The sequence below is a fragment of the Apteryx rowi genome, unplaced genomic scaffold (assembly GCF_003343035.1).
Source record: "Apteryx rowi isolate R43461 unplaced genomic scaffold, aptRow1 scaffold_25, whole genome shotgun sequence".
Taxonomy (NCBI): Eukaryota; Metazoa; Chordata; class Aves; order Apterygiformes; family Apterygidae; genus Apteryx; species Apteryx rowi.
The window spans coordinates 812,255-838,814 of record NW_020448863.1 but is presented as its reverse complement, the minus strand read 5'-3'; the positions used below and the strand labels follow the sequence as shown (position 1 = coordinate 838,814).

Genomic DNA, 26,560 nt, shown 5'->3' with positions numbered 1-26,560 from the left:
AGAGGTACTTCTGCGCTGGAGACACTGATCTACAGACGCTGCTCATTCAGCAGTCTATTCCAGTTTATAAAGGTGCGAGTGATAGGGAGTTTCCTCCGCAGATTTTTCCCCCATATATCCTCCGACAAGGTCTGCATGTTTTCCAGGATGGCAATATGCAGCTTGGTGTCCTCAGCTTTCACGAATTTCACAAAATCTATGGCAAGCTGACTTGGGTCTGTCACGTTGAGCGGTTCACTCGCAGACTTACTGACCGTTACGTGGATGTTGGCACCGTTGAAGTAGTGTGTCTGGAGAAGAAAGATCCCCGTGACCCGAGCGGTCACTGGAGTCAGGGCAAAAGTCCAGTCGGACTTCCAGAGGCCATTCCAGCATCCCGAAGGCTGGTAGTGGTGGGCCTCGATGCAGGCCATGAAGATCTGCGTCTTCCTCGCGTTTTTTTGGAAGACGCAGCAGTTGCCTGCGGGGAAGTGGCGGCTCACGTACGCCTCCAGGTCCTTGTGGAGGGCCCCTTTCCACAGCTCCCCCTCATCCAGCAGCACGTCATGGAGCCGGTACTTGCCGGCCACCCTGCTCAGGTGGTCAAACGCAAAAGACAGCTTGTCCTGCGGGTCAAAAAAGCAGTTTCCACCTAAATCATTGTAGCGGGTCACCAGCACAGTATGCTTGTTTATTCGGACTGGGGGGAAGTGGCTCTTGCTGCGCTGGGCCCCCGCACGGGCGGCCTCGTGCCTCAGCAGCTCCTTGTCACGCACCAGTGCCTGGAGGTCCCGGACGACCTGGGCGAACTCGCCGGGAGGGGCCTGAAGCAGCAGGCTGCAAACCAGCGGCGCCTTCTGCAGCAGTGGCGGCCCTTGCCCCAGGTGCATGCCAGGACTGCCCGAAGGGTGGGGAGACGGGGGCAGGGCTCCTCGTGGCCACGAAGGCAGCGTGAGATGGCGCCCGGGTAGTGCAAGATGGCAGCTGGGCAGCACAAGATGGTGGCCAGGCAGCACGAGATGGAGGCCAGGCAACACGAGATGGCAGCCAGGCAGCGCGAGATGGCGGTCGTTTGTGATCTCACAGCGGCGGCAGCGTGGAGCAGAGCCCTGGGGGGCCAGCGCCCAGGGAGGCGGGGGCTGGGGCGGGGGGTGGGCGCTGGGCCAAGGGGGCAGGGGAGGGCGCCCGCGGGGAACCAGAGCAAGCCGAGGTGATGTCCTGCTGTGCGCTGCCGATGCCACCGCAGTGAGGGGACCAGAGCAGGTGATGCGGAGCCGCCATGGAAGAGAACAAATATCCTCCTCCTTGGCTTGCCTTCACCCAACACCACCAGGGCCATGTGCCTGCCTGCCTCGAGGCCTGCGGCCACCCCGCCGGGGAAGGGGCACGGTTGCCTGAAGGGCCCGGCCGGGGGGGCACAGGGCCGGGCGCTGCCGCCCCCTCACCTCCTCGCTGCTCCTTGTGGGCCGCTGCCCCCGCAGCTCCTCTATCCATGCTCGGCCTCCCCGGCCAGCCCTCTGTATTTCCCTCCTTCCTTTGCATGCCCTTCTTCATCCCTGGCTGCCCTCGTTTTCCCTTTGCACCCTTCATCTTTCCCCGTTTTGCCACCTTTGCCCTTGGAGTCTCCGGGCGTGGGGCAAAAATGTTTTCCTGCATGCCCCAGAGCCTGCTGTATTATCGGAAATCAGAAGACAGGGAGGTTCAAGCGTATGAGAAGGGGAAAACCTACAAACTTTTTATTTTTTTTAAAAGAAATCCCCCCTCCCCCCGCACCCCATTTTAAAAGGCACCGAAATGGGTCAGAAGTTTCCTTAACCTGATCTCTCTTGCACGTGGTTTTTGTCCATCATTCAGAATGAGTTCAGAAACGGGAAGATCGATTTAAACAGTACGATGAAACTGCTCGATAAACTCCAAATCACTTTTGATTACATTCATGTAAAACATGTTTTTAAGGTGAGGAATATATAGATTAATCAATTACATACATTTAGAAGGCCAGTGTGCAAGGGCTTTATAGTTGCAGTTTTCTTAATTTAAGGTTTTTAGAAGAGAATTTCATTCTGGTAGGTCGTGAAAAATTAGCCAATAATGTGCCTCATCCAGATCTTTTATTTCTGTGTAAAACGGGTAACTGAATGGCTGCATTAACACCATCTCTTTACCATACCAGAATAGTGTAGGATGATGGAAAATATGCAGGCCTTGATTCCCAACCTTTTTGTAACAAGGCCTCACTTTCCTTGAGAATTTTTAATCAGTTAGCTAATCTTGTCCAGGTTTAGTAGAGGAGATTAAGCTATGGACAGTCAGAAACTCTTAGATTATGTCATGCTGGTAGGCAGGCCGTAGAGGAAGACATTAGTATTTCCCCATTCTGTCTTGTTCCTCTCTCCTTGTTCTCTGCCTTGTCCTGCCAAAGTAAAAACAGTTGTGTGAGCTCAGTGCTTTCTAAATGTGGGGGCTGCTGTCTGTGATTTTTTTTCAGCGTCTTGCACTGCACAGAGAGAATTGCCAGCCTTGAGAACCTGAAACTCTTTATCGTTGTTTTCTGTATTTTCTGCTGACTTTGCTTTCAGAGAGAAATTTTAGATGAATGATTGTGGGTATAGAAGAGAATAATTATTTGAGGAACTGACCTGCATAGAACAAATCTGATCTAATTAAATTGAACAATACAATATACTTAACAGTATGATCTAGTTATTCTTAACAGTGCTGCTAACCATTCTTTGCTTTTTGAGGGAGATTTGAGTATTTGATTGTTTTTGGTTTGAAATTGTTCATCAGTATAATAGTATGTAAAAATGATAAGCAATTTGAAAGGATATCTAGTTAATCGAAGGGTTATAGATGATTAAAAATCCATAAACATAGTTTTTAAAGAACCCTTTTTTTGTTTTGTTTATTCTATTTTAATTTCTTTTTCTGTAATGCTCCTTTGGAAAATATCCGATTTAGGAAAATTAAATTTTTTAAGGAATAGTGTGTTTTCATATACTTTATCTCAATGGCAAAGTCTTTTCAAGATACTTTTTTTTCTGAATAGCAAAGAGTTGATGTGCATTTGTAAAAATAAGAATAATACAGATCTTCCAACAAAAACTTTTAACAGCCTTTTTTATATTTGTGTGATCCCTGTAACACTAATTTCAAATCACTCCTGGATAGTGTTATTGTCTGCATTTCAATAATGAGCAACTGAGATAGATAGAAAATTTAATTTTTTGCCCAACTTCATTTTTGTGCCAATAACTAAGTAAAGGTCTCCTGAGTCCTGATAGACTACCTTAGTTCCAAAATGTGTTGATATTTCTTTTTCTGTTTTACAGATATGAGTAAATTTGCAGATTGTTAAAGACATTAAAAATAGATTGAAGAGATCAACCTTAGACTTGGGATTTCTCAAGCAGTAATGAAAATGTATTATTAGTGTTTGTATTAAATTATTTCTTGCTGATGATTTTAGTTAAAAATGATCATTAAATTTCTCTTAAACAAACTCCAAGAAAAAACTTAAATACTGATTTGTAAAATTATTTGATTAGAACTCCCCATGGAACTTGCATTTGTTCTTGTTTTGGTGATCTAATATATTTTTGCTTTTATAGTTGTACCCTTTCAGRCGTCTGTTACTGGGAACCGTATTGCATGGGAAGAATCTGATAATGTAGCATTAGGCCTTTAGTCTTTGTGGTGCCTCTCAAAAGCAGTTAGTCTAGTAGTAAACAAAAATCTGCACCAAACAGTAGCCAGAGCCCAAGTAAGGTGTTTATGGAAATTCAGGGCGGGGGAAAGCTGTTTACCACAGTAAGTGCCATGTTATTAGGTGCTAAAGCCTATCCTTCTTGGTAGTCTCAGTCTAAAGAGACAATGATAATGAATTTTGCTCAGCCTACAGGGATAATTGGTGGGGCAATGGATTGGCATTTATTTAGGATCTTTGCACATAATTTTGTGAGTAAATTCCCAAAGTTTGTCTTAATTTGGCAATTTTTAAGAACAACACAAGCTACACTGTTAGAAACATCTACATTTTGTATGCACAAATACATATTTTGTGTAGAAAATTTTAATGGATAAATAACACTGTCAAGCCTGCGGAAAAATGTACATGCCAGAAACAGTAACAAACTGTATTCTACTCAGCCTCTTTCACCCTTTTGATTTTTCTAGTAGCTTTTATACTTAAACACTGAAATCAATCAATATGCTAACACTTTGTAAGCTGTATTTATGAAAACAAGCTTACGTTTTAAGAATTCTGAATGTGCGAATAATTAGTATGAGTTAAACATTCTGGTCTGTTAAGAATGGAATGTAATATCATAGGTTATTATAAAGTATCTTTTCTCCAGACTTCAGATAGTTCTTCTTATTTGACATACTGAAGGACTTGGATCTCATGATAATTTGGTCATCCTTATTTCATTTTTGATATTGATGTTTACTGTATATTGTACATAAATTTAACTGAAAGTATTTACAATATGGTTTAAGTTTCTGTTGGACTGACATAATTCTTATGCTGTGGATTTTATTATACTGAATTATTTTTCGGGGCTATATTATATAGCATGTTTTAATACTGTCTATGCATTATATATAAATTTACTGTATTTGCTTAGATGCTAGTTATGTCACAGAATTCATTTAATTTATATAAAATATTTTTAACCATAAGGACAAATTTTAAAAGTTGCATATAGAAGCTCTTTAGCTCTTATGATAAGCTTTAATGGACTGTTGTTCATCTGTCTTTGAATCTGTGCAGACCTTTTACTGACTGTTTGGAGTTTTTTTTCAGAAAACAGTTGACAAACGGAAGGTACCAACTATTAACATAGAAGACTTCAGGGCAATTTATCGAACTATTGTACACAGACCTGAATTTCACGAACTTTTCTGCACTTATTCTCCGAACCACAAAATTCTAGCTGACACCGAGCTCATCACATTTCTCAAAAAAGAACAATTGGAAACAGAAGCTGATGAAACAACTGCCTTAGAAATTATTTCAAAGTATGAACCCATTGAAGAAGGTATGTGTCATTTAAGTATTTAATTTTAAGTTACTTACTGTGGTTCTGTAAGTTACTGTGTTTTTTCAAATACTCATCTGACTATACAAATGGACATTTTAAAGAAAACAAATGTATGATATTGACTGTAAGCATATATAAATTTTTTCTTTTTGATTCAGATCTTTAAATACTAAGGATGTGATAATATAAGAAACCATTATAAGCACCATAAATTTACATTGCATATTGCTCAATGGTAGCACATTACTTCCAGATCAGTCATTCTCAGTCCGTGCTACAGTAGACTGGTCCAAAACTTACATGTGGATTGCTTCAAACAAAATGCAAATTTCATAGAGTAGATGAGCCGATAGAAACTGCAGTAAATCTTAATGCCCACTAAGACATATGAATGGCCATTATTAGGAAGTCAGACTGAACTTTTAGGTTTAGCTAAATGTTCAAAAATCATTTTGCTTAATTAATTAAAGGAATATAAATGTGGACTGTAAAGAAAAAAATAGAAATTGTGTTTGTTAGCAAGCTGTTTGTTCAGCATAGGATATTTCTCTTGGAAACTGAATTACAGGAAATACACTTGCATGTATTTTCAGGAGTATCAGTCATACTTTTTTGCACTTGGTGTGTCTATGTTTGAGTGTTGTATAGCAGAAAGTTTAAATGTAAGAATCCTCTAATTCATAGATGTCACAGAAGGAAAAAACTTCTAAGCGTACATCTACTGATAAAGATTGAAATACTGGATAGTTACACTTGACTTTGCCCTCAGCTGGATATCATTGGTAACAATATTCATGGTGCACTAAAATAGGTTGGCAAACATTGTGGATGCTCAGCGTGTTTGGTGGGCATGTGGTCTTGTTATTAATCTGTGCCGTCATGTGTCTATTGCTGCCATTATCCATGCTATTTCAGTTAAAGCTATATATATTTATGTTCTCTCAAGCGAAAATGTTACGTTCCTTTTGTTCTGTGATCAGCTTCTACAATTAGGCCTCTAAACGTACACTTTTACTATCAAAGAATCATGGAATTTTTCAGATGAAAATGGAGCTCAGGCATCTAGTCCAGCCTTCTGCTCAAAGCAAGGTCAAAATTGATTTCAGACCAGGTTGCTCAGGAATTTTTCTAGTTGAGTCTTGAAAGCCTTTAAGGACAGAGATCCACAGCTTCTGTGGGCAGCTTGTTCCACTTCTTGACTGTCCTTACAGTGAATTTTTTTTTCCCCTCCTTTTATCCAATCAGAACCATTTCTGTTTCAATTTATGACCACTGTCTCTTTTCTTCCCATGACCCATCTCCATAAAGAACTTGTCTCTCTCCTTAATAATCCCCTAGTAAATACTGGAAGACTACTACTAGGTCCTCTCTAAGTCTTCTTTTCTCCAGGTTGAAGAAGCCCAGTTCCCTAATTGTCTCCTCACAGGTCATGACCTCCAGCCTTCTGCTGGACTTGCTCCAGTTACTCAACATCTTTCTTGTATTGAGAGGCCCAAAACTGGACATAGATGTGGTCTAACAAGTGCCAAGTAAAGAGTAATAACTAATTCCCCCAGTTTACTGGCTATTCTGCCGTGGATTCTGCCCAGTGTGCTGTTAACTTTCGTCACTGTCAGGGCCCACTGCTGTCTCGTGTTTAGCCTAGTGGCTTACAGGACCCCCAGGTCCTTTCTGGCAGAGCTGCCCACCAGCCAGTCAGTCCCTAGCCTGTACTATTGCAGAGGATTCTTTCTTCCCAGATTAAGGACATTATATTTGTCCTTGTTGAATTTCATCATGTTCCTGTTAGCCCATTCTTCTAGTCTGTCTAGGTCCTTCTAAATGGCAGCTCTGCCCTCAAGCGTATTGATTGAGCCTCCAAACTGGTGTCATCTACAAGTTTGATGAAGGTGAATTCCCTCTCACAGAATCATAGACCAGTAATTCTGCTCAAGCAGGATCAGCTGGAGCAGGTTGCCCAGGACTATGTCCAGTCAGGTTTTGAATATCTCCAAGGATATCCAATATTTTCTGGTCAATCTGTTCCAGTGTTCCACCCTCGCAGTGAAGAAGTTCAGATGCAATTTCTTGTGTTTCAGTTTGTGCCCATTACCTTTTGTCCCGTCACTAGGCACCACTGAGAAGAGTCTGGCTCTGTCTTCTTTTCTCCCTCCCATCAGATATTTATAAACATTGATAAGATTCCCCCCTGAACCTTCTCTTTTCCAGGCTAAACAGTCCCAGCTCTCTCAGCCTCTCCTCAGATGTCTCCAGTCACTTAATCATCTTTTTGGCCTTCCTGGACTTGCTCCAATAGGTCAATGTCTGTCTTGTATGGGGAGCCCAAAACTGGACACAGCACTTCAGATGTGGCCTCACTGGGGCTGAGTAGAGGGAAAGGATCAACTCCCTCAACCTGTTGGCAGCACTCTTCATAGTGCAGCCCAATGTGCTGTTGGCTGCCTTTGCCATGAGAGCACGTTGATGGCTCGTGTTCAACTTGTCCACCAGGACCCCCCAGGTCCTTCTCTACAAAGCTGCTCTCCAGCTGGTCAGCCCCCAGCCTAGACTGATACATGGAGTTATTCCTCCCCAGGTGCAGGACTTGGCATTTCCCTTTGTTGGACTTCATGAGATTGCTGTTGGCCCATGTCTCCAGCTTGTCAAAGTCCATCTGAATGGCAGTGCAACCATCTGGTGTATCAGCTGCTCCTCCCAGTTTTGTATCACTTACAAACTTGCTGAGGGTGCATTCAGTCCCATCATCCAGGTCTTTAATGAAGATGTTAAACAGTATTGGCCTCAGTATCAACCCATGGGGGACACCACTAGTGAATGGCCTCCAACTGGACTTTGTGCTGCTGATCACAAACCTCTGAGCCCAGGAGTTCAGCCAGTTTTCAGTCTGCCTCACTGTCCACTTATCTAGCCCATACTTCATCAGCCTCATCTATGAGGATGTTATAGGAGACAGTGTCAAAACCCTTGCTAAAGTCAAAATAAACAACATTCACTGCTCTACACTCATCCACCAAACCATTCATCTCATAGTAGGAGGCTATCATATTGGTTAAGCATGATTTCCCCTTTGTAAATCCATTCTGACTACTCCCAATCACCTTCTTGTCCTTCGCATGTCTGGAAATGGTATCCAGGGTAAGGTGCTCCATCATCTTCCCAGGGATGGAGGTTAGGCTGGAGGTGAGGTGAGGTGAGGCTCCTCTAACTCATTGGTATTAAACAGGATAGAGCCCCAGAGAGAACCCTGAGAAACTCCACCTGTAACTGGCCCCGGGTAGAGTATGACACATTAACGACTATCCTTTGAGTCAGGTAGTCCAGTCAGTTATTCACCTAGCAGCCCATCCATCCAGACTGCTAAGTGCTGACTTGGGTACAAGGATGCTTTAGTAAGCGATGCTGAAAGCCTTACTAAAGTTGAATTAGACAACATCCACTGCTCTCCCCTCATCTGCAGATCTAGTCATTTCATTGTGGAAAGAAATCAGGTTGGTCAAGCATAGTTTATCCATGGTAAATCCTTTCTGGCTACTACCTTCTTCATCATGTGCCCAGAAATGCCTCTCAAGAGTTCTTGCACCATGGTTTTCCCAGGGATGAAAGTAAGGCTGACCAAGCTGTAGTTCCTTGGATTGTCTTTGCCCTTTTTGAAAATGGGTGAAACATTTGTCTTTCTCTAGTCATTGGGAACTCCCCTGATTTCCATGGCCTGACAAAGACTGATATCTTTGGGAGGGGCCTTGCAGTGACATCAGCCAGCAGTCTCAACACCTTCAGATGCATCCCATTTAGTCCCATTAGCCTGTATGTGTCAATTCTCTTAAGTAATCTCTGATTTGATCCTCTTCCACTGCTGGTAGTTACTTTCCTCCTTGAACCACGCCTGCAGGCACAAAGGCCTGGGACCCCTTGTTGACGAAGACTGACACAAGGAAGGCATTGGGTATGTCAGCCTTATCTGTGTCCGCTATCACTAAACCACCTGTCCCATTCAGGCCCTCATTTTCCTTGTTTAAAATATGGCCAATGTAGCGATAGAAGTACTACTTGTGGCTCGTGATGTCCCTTGCCAGTTTCAATTCTTGTTGAGCTTTGGCTTTCCTAAAATCATTTCTGCATGCCCGGGCAATGTTTCAATATTCCTTCTTGGTAGCCTGCCCACACCTTTGACAAGCAGTTTTGTAGATTATTTTTCGTGCTGTTTCAATTTTATTATGCCTCAGTGAATCCATGGCATTTTTCTTGTTGTAGTAGATGGAAATTATCTAATCAGCTTGCACTGGTAATGCAGACTGAAAGCTGGAACTCAAGCTGGGTTCTTCCTGGTTTCAGTAACGCTTTGTAGACCAAATATTTTTTCTAAGCAATATGAGTTCCTCAACCAGTTGAGTCAGGCATACCTACAAAGCCCATCTTTTTTTCCATGGAAGGGGTTTTCTGTGGCTGTAATTGCTTTTTTAGGAGCACTTCCTGTTATATTTTGATGAGTGTTTAAATAAACAAAATCAAAGTAATATTCTGAGACTATTATGCAAAAAAGAAACATACACTTAGTACTGTAAAAGTTTAATTTTTCATATATTTATTTTTTCTTTCTGTGTCTTAATTTCTTTATTTCCACAGCAGTCTCCTTTGTCCTCTCCCATGTATTCTCATTTCTTTTCCCTATCATTTATTTGTCTTTTTCCTTGTACTTGTATATCTTCTGTTCTCCAACTCTCTGTTGGTCATTGCAGACCATTTTTTTTACTTTATTTTCCTTAGGGTTCCTATCTGCCATTCTGCTTGTCTGCTCAATATATATTCCCTTCCAAGTTGTTTCATTCACTGATTTAAAAAAAACAAGCAAACCAAAAAACAAGAGAGAGGTTAAGACTCACATGTCCCCTTGATTTACTTATAGAAGAAGCACTTCTGATGAAATGCAAGATCTTCATAGGTACCTGATCACCCTTTCTAAATCATGTCGTAAGAAGTCAGAGATGAGTGGAGGTTTTTTAAGTTCATAGTATTGGTACACTTCAGCTATTGAGGACTGCTCCAAGTTGTGATGTTGCTTTTCTGCTGAGCTTCACTGAACATAAGTAGAGGCAAAATTTGCAACTAAGCTGAGGAAAGCAAACCAGAGCTTACTGCAGTTTATCGGAAGCTGTTACTGTGTTCAGTGGAAGCTGAAGATCAGGTGTTTAACTTGGTTAGCTTTATTTGTTTCCCACTCTGTGGGTACTGGGTGGAATTGATAACTGCTTGAGGAGAATCAGAGCTAAGCCCATAGAAGAGAAGATCTTCTTTTGGGATAGTAGCCCTGGAAGGTCTATGCTGACCATTCCCTCTGTGTTAGAAAGAAGAAACTGGGTCACTCTTTCTACAAGAAACAGAAGGCATTTGTTATTTCATTAGAGTGTTGCTCACTGTCTAATAATAGCTACAAAACATTTGATTCTATACACTACCTTTTGAGGTTGTCTCTCAAATTAGGACATATTTGACTGAATATATCCTACTCTTCTTGAGAACTAATGTATTTATTAAGTAACTGTATATTAAGTTGCTGTTTTAAAAGTTTTTTTGCTTTGAAACATCTATTTTGATGGGAAAGTTAATAGCTATAAAATGGTTAAGCACTCAATAACTTCCACTGAGTTAGAAAATACATTCATAAGTATCAAATAAGATTTCTACAGTTTTAATTTAATGTCTGGTTTAAATTTCAGATGCTAAGTCAAATTTTTGTTTGTTTTTTCGTCTGTGAACAAATTGTTAATCTTGTGATTGGAATAATCTTACTGAATGAAATAATAGCTGTATTGTTCATGTTCCTTTGACTCTCACTCAGGAATAGTTGGTGGAAAGTTCCAGTCATGATTAACATGATCATTGATTCATATAATGTAGTAATAGATCATTTTCTGCAACTGTCATTCTGAACTTGGTATAAAATATTCTTCATCAGAGTGATCTGACTCATCTGCTAGCCTTGTCCTATACATTGCAGTAAGTGAAAAGGGCAGATTTTGACACTTGATTGAGCGGTTTGCTACTAATAATAACCACTATCTGATAAACTTGATAGCATTGGTATGTCAAGTTGAAGATAAAAACAGTGACTAGATTTTTATATATGCACACAGCATTGAAAAGCCAATCTATAACATTTAGTCCATTCATAACATTTGCATGCACGAGAAGAAGAATTTTCTTTGCTGTTGAGCCAGAGAACTCTGAATTAACTATCTGAGGATACTTTAGTTAGTTCAGGAAAAATACGGAATACATTGCTTTTCCATTTTTATTAAACAATTTAAAATGGAAAAATGCTACATGTGCATTTTTTTTGTGCTAAAGCTTCCATTTTTGGCTGAAGGATACATTTTTAGGAAGTGATTGTAAGACTGGTGAATGTGGATAATACCTGACGGTTGTCTCTCAGTAACATCCAAATGTCAGTTTTGTTCTACACAGATGTTGTTATCTCTTCATTTTATTATAAATTTCAAATAGAAATCTTGACTCGTTGAGATTAAAGAAAACATTTCATACTAATCAAATGCACTTTATCTTTTTTTAATAAGATTTTATATATCTGTTTTTTTATTATTGCCCATTCTTCAACATTTGCATGGATGGGATTAGAAACATGATGAGGATAGGAAGATGCATCCTGTTATTATTTGCAGTGCAGTGCCATTCAGAGACCCTGCTCTTGTCTGGGCATTTTTCTGCTAGACAGTACAAAAACAGGTCAAAAGCACAATCCTGCCTTGAGAAACTTGCTTACTTTGTAGATAATTGTATAAGCTTGGTGCATCTATGTTTTGTCAGATAGAATTTGAGTGATCCAGAATGTCTTTGGGAATAAAAGTCATCATTATTTTATTCTTAGAATATATGACCTTTTTAACTTGCTTTCCTGTGTGAATATGTGTGTGTGTGACAGAGAAAGTGTGTGCTCATGAGAGAGAATTTTTGAGGGCATTCACCAATTTAAATCAAATTTGACAGAGAAGAGGGAGTCTTCAGTCAGATTCCCAAAGGTTTAACAAAAATCAGGTGAAATGAAAAGATGATTAAAAAATCTTGACTAAGAGAATGACTAGACCCCAGTTTATGAGACACAAAAGAACTCAGATGGGAGAAAGATCATGTAAATATCCAGTTTTAGGAAAAGCTTTCACCACCAGAAGACAATTAATTGTGTGACACAAACCCTTAGAAAGCTAAACTGCGGCTCAAACAGCTACTCTATTCCAGTATGCAACAGTATTAGTTGCAAACGTTAGGTTAGGTGGAAAGCAGGCTCCTTAGAATATAGACTTAGAGAAAAGGAATAATTATGCTCTTATTTTAGCCAAGGAAATATTTACTGCATTTACTGTTTGCTTATAGTATAAAAGTTTTAGTCTGATGTTATGCAATCTGAAGTTCCATCTCAGAACATTTCAGTCTTGAGACTAATACTATTAATTGATAATTTTAATAATTATTTAAAGCTTCATCTAATATAGCAGACAGTAACACCTTTTCTGTGATTGCAAGTATTTCTAGTGAGCTCAGCCCTAAATTCCCAGCAGAAATATTTGTATCAATTTTAATATCTCCATGGCATTCTTCTGATTCTAAATGATAAACTTCTGATGTTACTATGCATGAAGATTCAGAAAAATATTTCAAACCCACTGACAATTTGTTCAGTTATAAAAATGCACTTTATTGCAACAAACAAGCTTTAAATTCTGATGTTGCCAATAGTGTCTGCTACTTTCTGTACAAAAAAAATTTCTCCTAATGTGTATGTCTTAGTTCAGATATACAAGTTAGTTATTTCTTTGTTGTTCATATAATGGCTACTGTTCAGTATGGGAGAAGAAAAAATGGTTATTTCACCTTCTGTACCTGAAACTGCACAAGAAGCTTATGCCACAGTTGAAATATTCTCTAAGATAAAAAGTACTATTTTAGGCATATTTTCCAAACATCTTCCTTATGAAAGCCATCTTAGTTTCATTCTTTCTTTCCATACAGAAAGAAAATTACTTTCAAAGAAGTTCCATGATAAACAATCAGGAAAACAGAAAGTAATAAACTCTAAAAAGCATAGATATATAATGTTATCAAAGTCTTCCAAATAGGTTATATCCATAATTCCTCTTTGAAATGTCAGTATCGGTGAATATGGCAGAGTTGGAATTTACTTTAACTGGATGAATGGGGGGAAAAACACACACATTTTTTCATAATTCTGTTTAGAAGAAAAGAATATTATTAAATTTCATTACCAACTATCCAAAAGAGGAAGACAGGAGAAAAGCATTGAACTTTACAGGCTACAAGAAGATAGACAGAATTTGCTCCTTGTTTCTTCTTAAATGTCTCTTTCTACAGCAAATAGACGTAGGCATGCTAACTACTGTTAAAGGATCCTAATGGAGAAAGACTGAGGTTCCTCTAGGGAAGAAATGCAAGGCCTCTGTGAAAACATCTTTTCTTTTCACTGTGGAATAGTTATGAAGGTGCATTCCCATTTCTTTTAAAGTAGGAGCAGAAAATGTATGTAAATGATCAGAAAATAGTATGATTGTGCTCTTCCTCAGGACATAAAATTCCTCAGAACATCCATTCCTAATTAGCTTTTGGTATCTTCATCAGATATAAATAAGAGAGATTTCTAAAGAAACTAAGTAGGTTTTCTCCACTGGAGGAGACGTGTGAATGAATAGTAACAGTAATAAATAAAATAAATAAATAATAATAAAAAGCCTTGCTTTATCTTAAGCTCTCAAAGCTATGCCATCTTCTACCAAGTATCAGATTTTTTTCTGAAATCTTATTTAAGCAGATGCTATGCCATTTATGTTCACATGATGCTCTTTTGCATATCTCAATTCATAGAACTGCACATGTTGCCAAAACTGTTTACTGCAAAATCTATCTTTGCCTGATTACAGATAAGTCTTATCATTTTATAAAGTTGCTTGGAGTTTTGGTAGTTCTCCAGAAACATGATGGTGATTTTAGTTGTGTGCAGTTCAAGGACAGCAACTGCAGATCCCTGAGAAACAAGCTGTGAAGGAGTGTAATGCAAGGCCATGGGTTTGTAATAAGCTGTATAAAAATAAAATATTTTTAGTCAATTGATTAGTGGCATTAATTGAACTTTTACTGAAGCCAAACAGCTTACATATTGGCTAACAGAGCAACACAAATTTACCTTTTCACATTTAGGGGTTTCTAGTCATGAGCATATTTACGTCAACATAAGTTCTCTTCATGAGAACATTGTAACCATCTTTTGTTAATGATGAGTATCCATAAAATCATAAAAAAAATTCAGAAAATAACAACCAAAAACTTGGAAATTCAGTATTTTTCATTAATTTAAAAGATAAATATAAAAAAGTTCATGTAAGAATGGTTAGTAAATAAAAAAATGCAAAATAAGTAGTTACTGGCCCAACTGTGATTTCACAGAGAACAATATAGGACATGAAAAATAAATTAATCAGGAATGAAAAACAGACACTATTGGTGAAAAACCTTATTTTAAAAGGCCTTAAGTCAACAATTCATGTAATTCATTATAGGTAAAACAAACAGGATAAAAATACTCTGTTTTGAGCAATGTAAAACATTAAAACCATTTTTAAAGATCCAGAAAGTAGAAACTTAATTCCATTGCTAAAAAAATATGAAATGAGCATGTGGATAAATCAAAACAGACAAGATACTAAACAAGTTGCAACTATCAAGAGACATCAGGTTAACAATAGGTCACTCTGCGAGCATGTTCATTAAAAGGAAAACCAGGAAACTCTTGATCCACTACTGAGGTATGACCAGGTGGCTAACATTATTAATGAGATCAGGGTAAGATCTCAGTCAAAAATATGGAAAGAACAGGGTAAAACATTCTTAATGACTTAAATATTTTCAGATCAGTGAGGACAGGTTGACTAATCCATGAGTTCTTAAAATTGACTGTAGCAAGCTCAGCTAATACAGGTTATTTTTGACAACTCGTGAAGAATGGATGATGAACTGAAAGACTAGAAAAGGTCAAATGTAGCACCTATTTTAAAAAGGGAAAATCCAGGGAATTAGATACCAGTCAGATCCCAGAAGAATACTGGAAAACATAATAAATATGTAATCAGCCAAAAGGTAGTAGAGAAGAGTAACAGTCAGTAGGAACATTTCATGAAGTAATTGTATCTAGTTTCCTTCAATATGAGACAGGCTGGGCAAGAGAAAACCAGACTTCATACATTGATGCTAAAAAGACCTTTAGCATTCTCTTGCATTTTCATTAAGCATGTTGAGGAGGCAGGCAAAATAAGTAGACTGTAGATACAAAACTCATTAGAAAATTACTCTTGGAAGTTAATCATCAATGATTTAGAATCAAAATGGAAGGCTGCATGAACATGAAGTTTCACTGAGCACTGTCTTGGGATCCAGACTTCAATAATGTCATTGAGGAGCTGGATGACAGAATAGAAAGTTATCATCTTATTAATTTAGATTTGACACCAGTGGGGAAGAACTTTGAGCATATTAGAGAACAAAATTATCTTGGCAAATTGGAGAAAAGATATAGAAAACAAAGGATGAAGTTCCATAAAGTCCAATGTTCCATTTAGGGACATCACACATCAAGAAGGATGTTGACCAGTTGGAAAGAGTCAAAGTAGTACAATGAAAATAGTCAGAATTCTAAGCAAATCTAACCTAAGCAGAAAGATGGAGTGAATTGGATTTGTTTCTTTGAGAAAGCAGTGGGCTGAGGGGAGGCATAACAGCAGCCTTCATATGCGTAAGACACTGAAAAAAGGAGGGGAATAATACCAAATAAAACAGACAATGCATAGCAAGGAAGATTCAGGGTAAATGTTAGGAAAAACTCTCTAACAGTAAGGTTGCTTAGGCATTGGAATGGTTTTTCTAGGGAACATGGGGATTCTTCACTGATGGAGATCTTTAGGAATAGTTTAGACAGAAATCTGTTAGGAATAGCATTTGTATGGTTAAGGAGAACGGTGTATGTATGGGCAACCTCTGGATGGTCTCCATCACTACTTTTCTATTTCTGTGTAGTATTTTAAAACATTGTGAAGTTTCCTAGTTCAAAAAAATGTACAATTTAGAAATAATTATTTTCTTTATCTTCATCAGAATGATTTTAATGAATTCGTATTCAGATATGAAACTTTTAGTCAGTAGATATATTAAAGATTGGTTATTGCAATTCTACCCTGTAAATCATGATTCTTATAAATGTACTGAGAATTAATAGGTCAGATAAGGGTTTGAAGGTTTTTGGCAAAATTTTGTAAAGGTTGACCTCTTTAAGTCATTGTTACCATAAAATAACCTTTGATTACTTACTGCTTAAATATCCCCATCCTACTATGCTGACAAAAATAACTGCTTAATGAAAAGGTTATTTTGCAACAAAACATGGGCAAAATCCCTGACTAATTCAAACTAGGTTATGTTTCAAAGCAAAGATGACTTCTGAAATTATATCATTTGCAAAATTATAACTTCTGAAGCATGACACTGGAGCAGCAGTTGGCAGTATAATGGATCTGTTTGTCATTAAATCAGTTAAAAACAAAACAAATGGGACGAGTATCACTGGTATGATGACAATTAGCACATTTTGTTATAGAGGCAGTAATACAATAAGCTTGATTTGCAGTTCATCTTTACGGGCAGTCATTTATTTTGCTAAGATGCTATTTTTACTTCAAATAATTCTAATTTAAATAATATTTCATCACTGTCTATTTGGGATTTTCCACCATTGAGGAAGATGTTTGGTAGTGAGAATCATAGTTTCTGCAAGATTATTTTACCAGTCTTTGACTGGCCTTTTGGCGAATAATTCCTGTTCTCTCTACAGAGAAAGAAAAGTTCTTTTTGTGCATTGACTGGAATGTTACTTTCCAAAAATAAACAACAGCAAATATTTAAGCAGAACTATTGCAGGCTTTTCTTCCTGATGCTCATAGAAGAATAAAAACATCAGAACACATTCATATACTTCCTCTCATAATTTTGAACCTCATCGGCTCCAGAACTGCACACATCTGATGCTTCTGTTTATACTGTTTTGTATTAATTTAAAAATTGCAGGAAATAGTTATGCTCCATAACCTTTAGTAATGTTTGGAATTAGCTAAATTATGGAACATATACAGACATAACCATCAGTTTAGCTTCACACAGGAAATTTTTTGCTTTCTTTTTTGTTCAGTGAGGAAAAGAAGACAGATGTCATTTGAAGGATTTATAAGATACATGAGCTCAGAAGACTGTTGGATATTTAGAAAAGATCACAGGATTGTCTACCAAGATATGAACCAGCCGTTATGTGACTATTTTATTTCATCTTCTCACAACACCTATTTGATATCAGACCAATTAATAGGGCCCAGTCATTTATGGGGATATGCCAGGTATTACTTTTTTAAAATTTTAAATATTCTTTAGCTTTTTTGATAAATACTACCTCATATTTAATGCTGTTTGGCAGTAAGGGACAAAAATATCACAGATACAAGTGGAAAATGTGAGAGTGGTATTTTATTTTGTGTGTACACATTTCAATATATTTGACAAACCATCTGTTCTTAGTCTGAAAACGATTTATTTTTTCACTTGCATCACATAAAATCTACCTTGCAGCAAATGACATCTGTAGTATGCTGTACAGTATATAATTAAACCAGTTTTTAATTTCAACATGACATGCAAAAATAAATCACTCCCTGGAATAAATGTAAGATTTCTGGGCCAGCTCTATTCTGATCTATATCTTTATACAGCACGTAGGGGCCCAGGATGGTGGAGTGTGTCAAGGATATCTGAGAACAGTGTACGTTGCGATGCAATCAATTTGGAAGGGAAAAAATAAAGAGTTATGTGGGCACTATGGTAGGCTGGAGGGAGAAGAAACTTTGTATTTGAATGTGCAGCATATGACTCCAAGAGGAAAGGGAAACCAAAATGCCTTATTGACGAAAAGCATTGAGAAGTGAACAGGGATGTAGAAAAATGGGTTATGTAGTAAAGTCAATAGAGAGGGAGACAGAAATTTGCTCTCTGTATGTCCTCTAATGACTTGCAACAATCAAGAACACTAGTGAATCCGTTTCTAACAATATTAAAAACGGTATGTGGTAAATAGCTTAAAATAATTGCAAATGCCTTATAAAATCCCCTTCTCTTTCTGCTTAGTTATTATTGGTATAAAGAAAATACAAAATGATAAAATAAGGATGTATCCAGCTAGAAGCCTCTTAAGATACTGTTAGCATGTAAAGGACAACATGTAAAGGACAGACTGATAATTAGGTAAAACAGTCTACAAGAACATTTAAATTAGTAGCAAGGCAAATGCTAGAAACCTAAGACATTCAGGAATTACAGTTAACTTATTAAAACTTCAAACAGAGTAAATTTAGGGCATCCATTTAGGGCTCTTCTTTTTAGAAATAAGATGGGAGAGAACAATTAAATTATGTAAAAAGCATAACCTGACTCTCTAAGTGGGATGCTGATACTTTTAAGTATAATGGTTTTTAAAATATTCAGACAATCCTAGAATAATAATAAAGAAAAAACCTTTAAACATTTCTACTTCTATTTTAAGAAACCATTTGCCGCTTTCCAAAATTGTTTTCTTTAAAACTTTGACTCTCATTTTTAATCTTTTAAAGAAGGATAATCACAAATATACCTTCCTCCACAATGGTCTAATAAAGTTTATTACCTAACATAAACAACAGAAAATATAGTTCTGTTCCCTATTTGTATAATTTGATAGGATTTATTTTCTTTTGTGATGTTAGGCTAATTTTTTTGTAATTATTCAGCAGGCATATAATCAGAAATACAACATATATAAGAAAATGTGGTATCTTCCTTTGACTGTAAAGCTGTTTCTCTTGTTCTTTTGAAGCGCTCTGCTAAAAGGATGTCGTTGCCTGGAAATTGACTGCTGGGATGGCTCACACAATGAACCTGTTGTGTATCATGGTCACACTTTAACAAGCAAAATTTCATTTAGTTCTGTAATTCATGTGATAGACAAATACGCATTTGCGGTAAGTATATATATGTTGGTTGAAATGCTATGGTGGCCTTAACAAAGTCCTCGGATATGAATGTTGTCTAAGCTTCTCCAGGGGAAAAAGACAAGAAACTGAGACATTGCTTGTGGCAGTGGACACTGTTGAAATAAATGAGGAGAAAACTGTACCACTTGTTCTTTAATGTGTACATTTTAAATGAACAGTAAACTTATTTGCTGATATTGATTATAAATTAAACTTGGGATAATAAATTCAGAAGATCTTACTCAGCTTGTTAGGTGGAATTCTCACTTGAGGTCATCTGAAGAAGTACTGAATATAAACTAAAAAACTACTTCAGTACAGTTTAGTGTTTTACTTCTTTATATTTTTTCTTTTTTTTTTTACTTATTCTTCTGTTGCTACCATTCTGTCTTATGTTCTATGTTTCAATTTGCAAAATACAGAGGGAATAAAAGGTTAGATTACAGCTGACTTTGAGTCTCACTCTGTTTAGCATGTCCTCTTTTTAAGCATCTTTACCACTTCGAATTCAAGGCCTGATAAAGGTTTCCATCTACTGTTATTTTTTTGTTAGATGACTCGTTAAAGCAATGTCCCTTCTGCCTGTCTCTGTCAAAACAGTGAAAGCTGGATATCTTTTGGCACTGTCTCAGTCTTTTATATAGGTTTCTGGCAAAACTCCTGCCTGAAGGATAAGTCCTGAAAGACTTATGATAACCCTTAGATTCAGGCCAGTTTTGCATTATGTGTGTGTGCATATATACACACATGCTGATATATATGGGTTTGTATATATTTTATATATATATATATATATATATATATATATATAAAACACACACACATATACATAGCTTTTTCAGAGTTAAGCATAGCTATATTTTTGTTTTCTATACAAAATTAAATGAGTCCAATTTTAGAAGACAATAAAAACAAAAAATGATTTTACTTTGCTGTTCTTCATGACGCATTAGATGCAACTCACTTGTCTTTGCTATTACACAGCATATTGTACATTGCTATAATACAAGCTTCATTTAATAGGCACAAGGTATGGAAAAAATCATAAAACCACACAAATAAATAATGATTCCAGCCACCTGTCCATCTAGGCTAAAATCCTGTTTCTGATAGTGGCTAATAGTTAATTCTTAGTGGAAAAGTGTAAAAAGCAGGGTAAATATAAAGTGGTACTTCACTTGGAAATCAACAGGTTAGGTACTGCCCAAGCAAAGATTTAATTCAGACTGTTTTTAGTAGTCACCAGTGTTACTGGCAACTTAAGAGAATTATTTCCACAGTCTAAATGGGCATTTCTAGTTTGGAACTATTCTCTAAAGTTTACTAGATTTCTCATGTTTCATCTCTCTTGCTTGAGTGCTATGATGAATAAGGAGTAAAAACTATGCATTCCTTGTTCATGTGAAGACGGTGATTTCTGACAAAATTTTTAAGGATACTGTCAACTTAACATATAGTCAATTAGGAACTCTTACAATTAAAAAGAAAAAACATTTAATCCTGGGTTCTTTTGTCAACTGCAGTTGTATAATCAGATTTTACTTTTAAAAACAAAAAATATTTTTTCCTCTTTTCACAGTAAGCCAGTGTAAGCAAAGGGGGAAATTTTCTACACTCAAAACAAAGAAAAAACCTGCAAAATAGAGAAATATTTTAAATCTATTTCACTTTCAGTAAACTGGTGGCTACAAGTAACATTTAGCTGAAAGCCAATTTTGCTTTGTTTTTCATGTGTTTTTCATTGTCCTTAAAATGGATTCCAGCCACTAAAGGAGCTATGACTTAAATATGTGAGATGTAAATTTAAGATACCTGGTTGGATCAAATTTTGTTTCTTCCTATATGCACATGAAAATAGCAATCATTACGATTTCTATTTTCCTTTTCCCTTGTTTCCCCTTATTAAAATTCCTTTTCACAAAACATAGTCATTCTTTCTAAAAAAATTCATCTATCCTATGGGATAATTCCCTTTTGGGATTACTTAGTCAACAGAAACATAAAAGCAGTTTGTTGTGATATAATTTATAGGTCCAATGGAAAGAACTTCTTAAGAATAGAAGGTATTAGATATTATCACTACTTTTTTTTTTAATATAAATTCATCTGTTGAGAAACTCTGTTCCAGACATGCAGTAGTCAGTGCATCATTCTTTAGCAGCTCTGTATCAGCTGAGCCATTAATTCTGTGACAAATACTGCTTTCTGGCAGCAGCCTGTAGTCTGTCCTGTGGAATTGAATCAACCTGATTTTTGGTTGATTCAACACTTATTTCTCTCTACTTTCTTCACACCTAACATTAGTCAGTATATGAAATGCCTCTGATAAATTAAGTTGGTTTCTATTGCTTATTGGACAAATACACTTCAGTATGCACTATTAGCATAGATATTACCTGGTTTCATTAATGAAGTGTTGTATCCTTCTTAACTGATCTTTACTTGGTTTCCCTAACTGTTTCTCTCGCTGTTTCTTTCTTTTCATCTCTATGTATATCCATCCCTGTTTCTAACTCCCTTTAACTTTCTGAAGATGATTTTTTTTCTCTTCTTTGGACTTAATCTTTCGATTATACTTTTTCCTCTTCCATAAATATTGTAAGCTTTTTAGTTTGTTACTAACCTGAAACAACTGACCTAAATTCTGAATATTTTAAAAATCAAGGAAAACACAAATTACCAAGGGGCTTTTTGTAAGATATTTTGGGGGATCCAGTAGTTCTCTTCTTATTTATTAATCATAGTAACCTTCAACTTATATTTTCAGGCATCTGAGTATCCAATTGTACTGTCTTTGGAGAACCACTGCAGCCCCAAGCAACAAGAAGTAATGGCAGACTATTTAGAAAGTATTCTAGGTGACAAACTTCTTTCTTCAGCAATTGATGATAAAGTGCCAACTGAACTCCCTTCTCCTGAGGTAACAACATTGTATTTTTCTCTGTGAAAGATAGGGAAAAATACAATTTCCCGTAGTTTTTGTTCAGAATCTTCTGAAACTGGATTCATGAAACTGCTTCATCTGGGGTCTGAAATGGACTTCAGATTGTAAAACAGAATTAATTACACAACACAAAGAACACAAGAAAAAATAAAGTAAAAAAAAAAAAGCAAAAATAAATCATGTGGGTTGATATGGAAGGCTATGTTTAAAGGAAAACTGTTTCCAGTACAACCTTGAAACATATAGATGAAAAAAGATAACACTAACATTTTGCAGAGCCCTAGATCTTCTGGTTCACATGATTCTAGCTTCTGGGGCTTTGTATACATTAAACCTTTGATTTTATTTTATAATTAAATGCAGTTAACTAAAGTTGGGGGTTTAAAGTTTATTTTATATGGAAACATGGCAGCTCCAGTAATGTGTCTTATTATTGTGAACCATACTAACAAGAGAATCTGCCTTTAAAGAGGGCACATTTGTTCGTAGGGAAGGTAAATGACTTGCCCAAGATTGTAGAAGTAAGTATCATTGAATCTGAACTCTGAGTCTGAGAGCTATGCAAACAATTGATTAATTTTATTTTGGAAATTTCAAGCTGTTGAACAAATGTGTTATAATGAACATCTTTCAAAATTTCTGTTGATCTGTAAAGTCGACATTTCAAGATTAACTGAACCATTCTCTTCAACGTGATATAAAACTTCCAGTGTTTTCAAGTTTTAAAGAAGGAAACAAAGTATAAATTTTTAAACAACATTATGCTTTGAACCAAAAAGTTAAAATACTTTTTTGCTAATTCATTTTTTGTTTCTTAGACTGAAAGAATTTCCTGAAATTTGAACAAGTTATTGAAATGGAAAGCCGAATCTATATTTTTTGTTAAAATGTTGATGGAAACATTTCATCAAGTTCTGTTACCACAAAAGCATTCTCTTTCTCAGTGTGTTTGTCCTTAAGGCAGTGTTTCTCAGCTGGTGGCTTGAGACCCCTGGGATATGAAGTCAGAAAAGGCAATTAGATGGGTGCTGAAAATTTTATTGCAAACTAAAACAAATAAATTCCTACTGTTCCATTCTTTGCATATCATTTTCTTTCAAGGTCAAAAGAGGTTTTTTTAATCTTTCGCAACACAAACAGATGCATACACAAAAAAATTATTTAGGCTTATAACTCTTATCAGTGATATATTTTCTACACTTTCTTTATAGTACCTGACGGGGAACAAAGAAAATGATTTATTTCAAATAAAGAGTCACCAGTTTGAAAAGGCAGGAAACACTGTCTTAAGGAAAGACACCACATGCAAACACACAACTATTTTTGTAAAGGATTTGTCATGAAAAAAGCATTTGTTTATTTTCTGAAGTGGCCTGCCCAGAAGATTTGCTAAAGCATTACCATACTGCTTTATTTTCATAACGATGTTGTTGTAAATATATTTTAATACATCTTAATAAATTACTTAATAAGCCAACATCTTTTGTAGAGTGTAGCACTATATTTGTATATCTCACTGTCTAATTTCAAATTGCAACCTTGAAAATTATGTTGTAAATTAGAAAAAAACTGTGTTAAATGTGAGGCTTTGTTTAAAATCATCTCAAAGCATAGCTGCATTCAGTCTCAATGCTGTTCAAGGACTGTATGTCCTCTGCAGCAAATGCTGAACTGGTGTACCACATCTGAATTGCATACTAAAAATATTACTTTCTATGGGATATGTCCCCTACAGAATATTTACTGGGCTTAGGGAATACATACTTTGTATTTCCATAGTTCAGAGTTTTCTGAAGTCAGCTCTGTAGAAGCTTCTGCACTTATTCATCACTTACTAATAAGGTATGCTGATTCAGTTGATATTCATTTTATTTGATTTTTAATATTTTAAAGTTATGTGAGATGTATTCCACTGTAAGAGTCACCTGAATAATACTAGTGTCTTCAAACGATTTTTCTGATTTTATTATAATTAAAGATTTCTACTATATGTCTAGTAGAATATAAAAAAATGTTGGGGCAATTACAGTTCATTGTAACTGCTCAGACATGGGATTGATTCAACAGAATGGAAAATTGCTCATTAACATGGCTCAAGTGCAGTAAATACACTTGCTCTGAAGCTGAATATGGCCTGATATCCCTAGCAGCCCATCCTGAAAAAAATTACTAGGTGTAGTAAGATGACTAGTCAAAGTAAATGGTGGACCTGCCTACACAGCTACTTTTACTAGAGAATTCTTAACAGGTGTATTTATATATCTATGTTATATTCACACTCAATATAAAAGGAAAGCTTTGAAATCAGTTTCCTTGTTTGAAACTGTGCTTTGTAACTCATCTATATGTATATGTGAACCTGGATCTGCCATTAAATATTAAATAAAAATGTTAAATAAATAGAAAATATAATAAAAAGCAATATTTTTTAAAAGAAATTTTATATGTTCAAATTTAGCCAAGCAACAGGTCCTAAGATTTCTTTGTAGAGTCCTGTTCAGCAAGTTTTATGGCCAACATACATTCCTTTCACCTAGAGTATTAGCTTTTTCCTTAGTGTGTTTATTATATTTGTTTTTAAAGTCTGTCCTAAATATTAATTTTAGACTATACTTTCTTCAGTGTGGCTTCTTTTTGTAGACTGTCACACCCGCTTTTATTAAAGCAAAATAAAAGTAGGTGGTAAATTGCTTATATGCTAAAATATTCACTTTTGTTATTTATAAATGAATTAATTGAATATGTCATACTAGAGTAGATGAGTATTAAGGTGCATACATTTTAAGTCACTTTACTATGCATGAAATGAATTATTCTAAGCTGAAAAATTCAAAATATTCAGATTAGTTTTACAGTGCTTTCTGTCCATTTGCCCTACAACTTTATTTACCTTCTTTTGTCATCTTCATCTTCCTTGTGTTGAGCTCTCCCCTCCTCCTTCTTGGCTGGTCTTAGCAAGGAAAGTGGGAGGGCACTGAAAGGGTGGAGTCTTTCACTCTTCATTGACATTGGCAATAACCGCAGAGACATTTATGGTAATATGCTCTGTTAGAGAATATTCCAACGTAATAATATCCCAGGGACACACCCCAAACCTCTTTACTTTTATGTGTGGCTCAAGTGCCTCTAAATGCGATGGGCATGCTTCTGTCCCTCAGGTCCTCTCAACTGATTGGCTGCATCAGAGCAACTTAGCGATCATGTAAGTTGTCACCTCTTGTCTTCGTGACCTGTGCTATTGCCTTCTTTGCTAGGCTCTTTTTAACAACCTGCCTGTAGGACCTACAAGTTCCCTCAGAGCTTTGGCCCCGGGCTGACCAGTTCAGCCCTTCCTCCCTTACCTCTCAGATTTCTTTGGTAAGAGCTTTCAGCATAACAGCTTCTCCCTCTCTCATGGGACATAAACATTGCGTTTCAGAGGTGGGAAATCCTCGTCATCTGACTGCCACTGTTGTTGGTCCTACTTTTGCTCATCCCATCAAGGGCTCATGCAAGGCTTCTTTCTAAACCCCACATCTCAGTGCTCTTCAGGATCCAAATAGAACAATGTCTTTGTCTGTACATGAGGTGGAATCCCAAATTATTTCTCCAAATGCTTCACGGAAACATTTGCCTATGTTGTATATAGCCTTACAGGTTCTATTAGATCTTGGGGAATCAGAGATTTCCATGGACATTACTTTCTCCTGTATTGTCTGATTAGTCTCCTACTTCCTTTTATAAGTAGGAGTTGAGCTGGACCTTTGTCAATTGAAATGTCTGTCCACGTCTGGAAGAAAGATTAAAAGTCAAAGCAAAGCCAGTCTTAACTATTTCCTCGGACTGCAGTTCATGCATGTCAACTCACACCATTGTAAGTCTGGGTGAAAATCACAAGGAGGCCAGGAAAATTGAATGGTCCCCGAAAGTTATGGATCTTTGCTTTTTCTCAGTGCCCCTTTTCCCTGAAACACAAAACCCAGAAAATTTCAGGAAAAGAGATTTTCTACTTCTTTGGCCTCAATCAGCTGATCACCCTGCAGCTGGATGTACTAGTACTGTAATTCCCTGGAATGTTTCTGTATTCTGTATCATCTCAACAGACAGCTCCTCCTCTGCATGATATCTGGGTGGAGTGGAGGAAAGAGAAAATCTTTTGCACTGTTTCATGTTTTCTCTCACCAGACACACACACTCCTTATCCATTGAGAAGACCTGAGGCCACCTTTGTGTCTGAGAAAGCTTCACCACTCTCTTCTGCCATGTTCTCTTATGTCCTTTCTGCCCAGATGTTTTGCCATCCAAAGCAACAGACCCACTACAATCCCCTCCTCACATCCTTGGTGATTATGATGCTTCTAAAGAGACTTTATGAACTTCTGTCAATATTCTCTGAAGGGGTCCTCTGAGTCAGTTCACACATTAAATGATATTTGACATCACTCACTGACACTAGAGATCTCTACCAATCATGCCAGTACTCCTGGATTATG

General features: G+C 36.9%; 2 protein-coding genes across 3 annotated transcripts in view; one reads left to right on the top strand and one right to left on the bottom strand.

Annotated features, from left to right (window-relative positions):
* Positions 1-29: 29 nt before the first annotated feature.
* CAPZA3 (capping actin protein of muscle Z-line subunit alpha 3) lies at positions 30-869 on the bottom strand. The gene has a single exon (XM_026066937.1). The coding sequence runs from the start codon at positions 867-869 to the stop codon at positions 30-32; it is 840 nt and encodes a 279-aa protein (XP_025922722.1).
* A 389-nt stretch (positions 870-1,258) lies between these two features.
* Positions 1,259-26,560, top strand: part of PLCZ1 (phospholipase C zeta 1) — a 60,170-nt gene continuing 34,868 nt past the window's right edge. The window contains exons 1-6 of one of the 2 annotated variants that reach the window (XM_026066929.1): positions 1,259-1,272; positions 1,812-1,935; positions 4,787-5,021; positions 17,281-17,482; positions 18,988-19,132; positions 21,912-22,064. In XM_026066929.1, coding sequence (XP_025922714.1) covers positions 1,259-1,272; positions 1,812-1,935; positions 4,787-5,021; positions 17,281-17,482; positions 18,988-19,132; positions 21,912-22,064 — 873 coding nt within the window. Of the gene's footprint in view, positions 1,319-1,811; positions 1,936-4,786; positions 5,022-17,280; positions 17,483-18,987; positions 19,133-21,911; positions 22,065-26,560 lie in introns of both variants that reach the window. The other variant, XM_026066928.1, reaches the window with a different exon arrangement.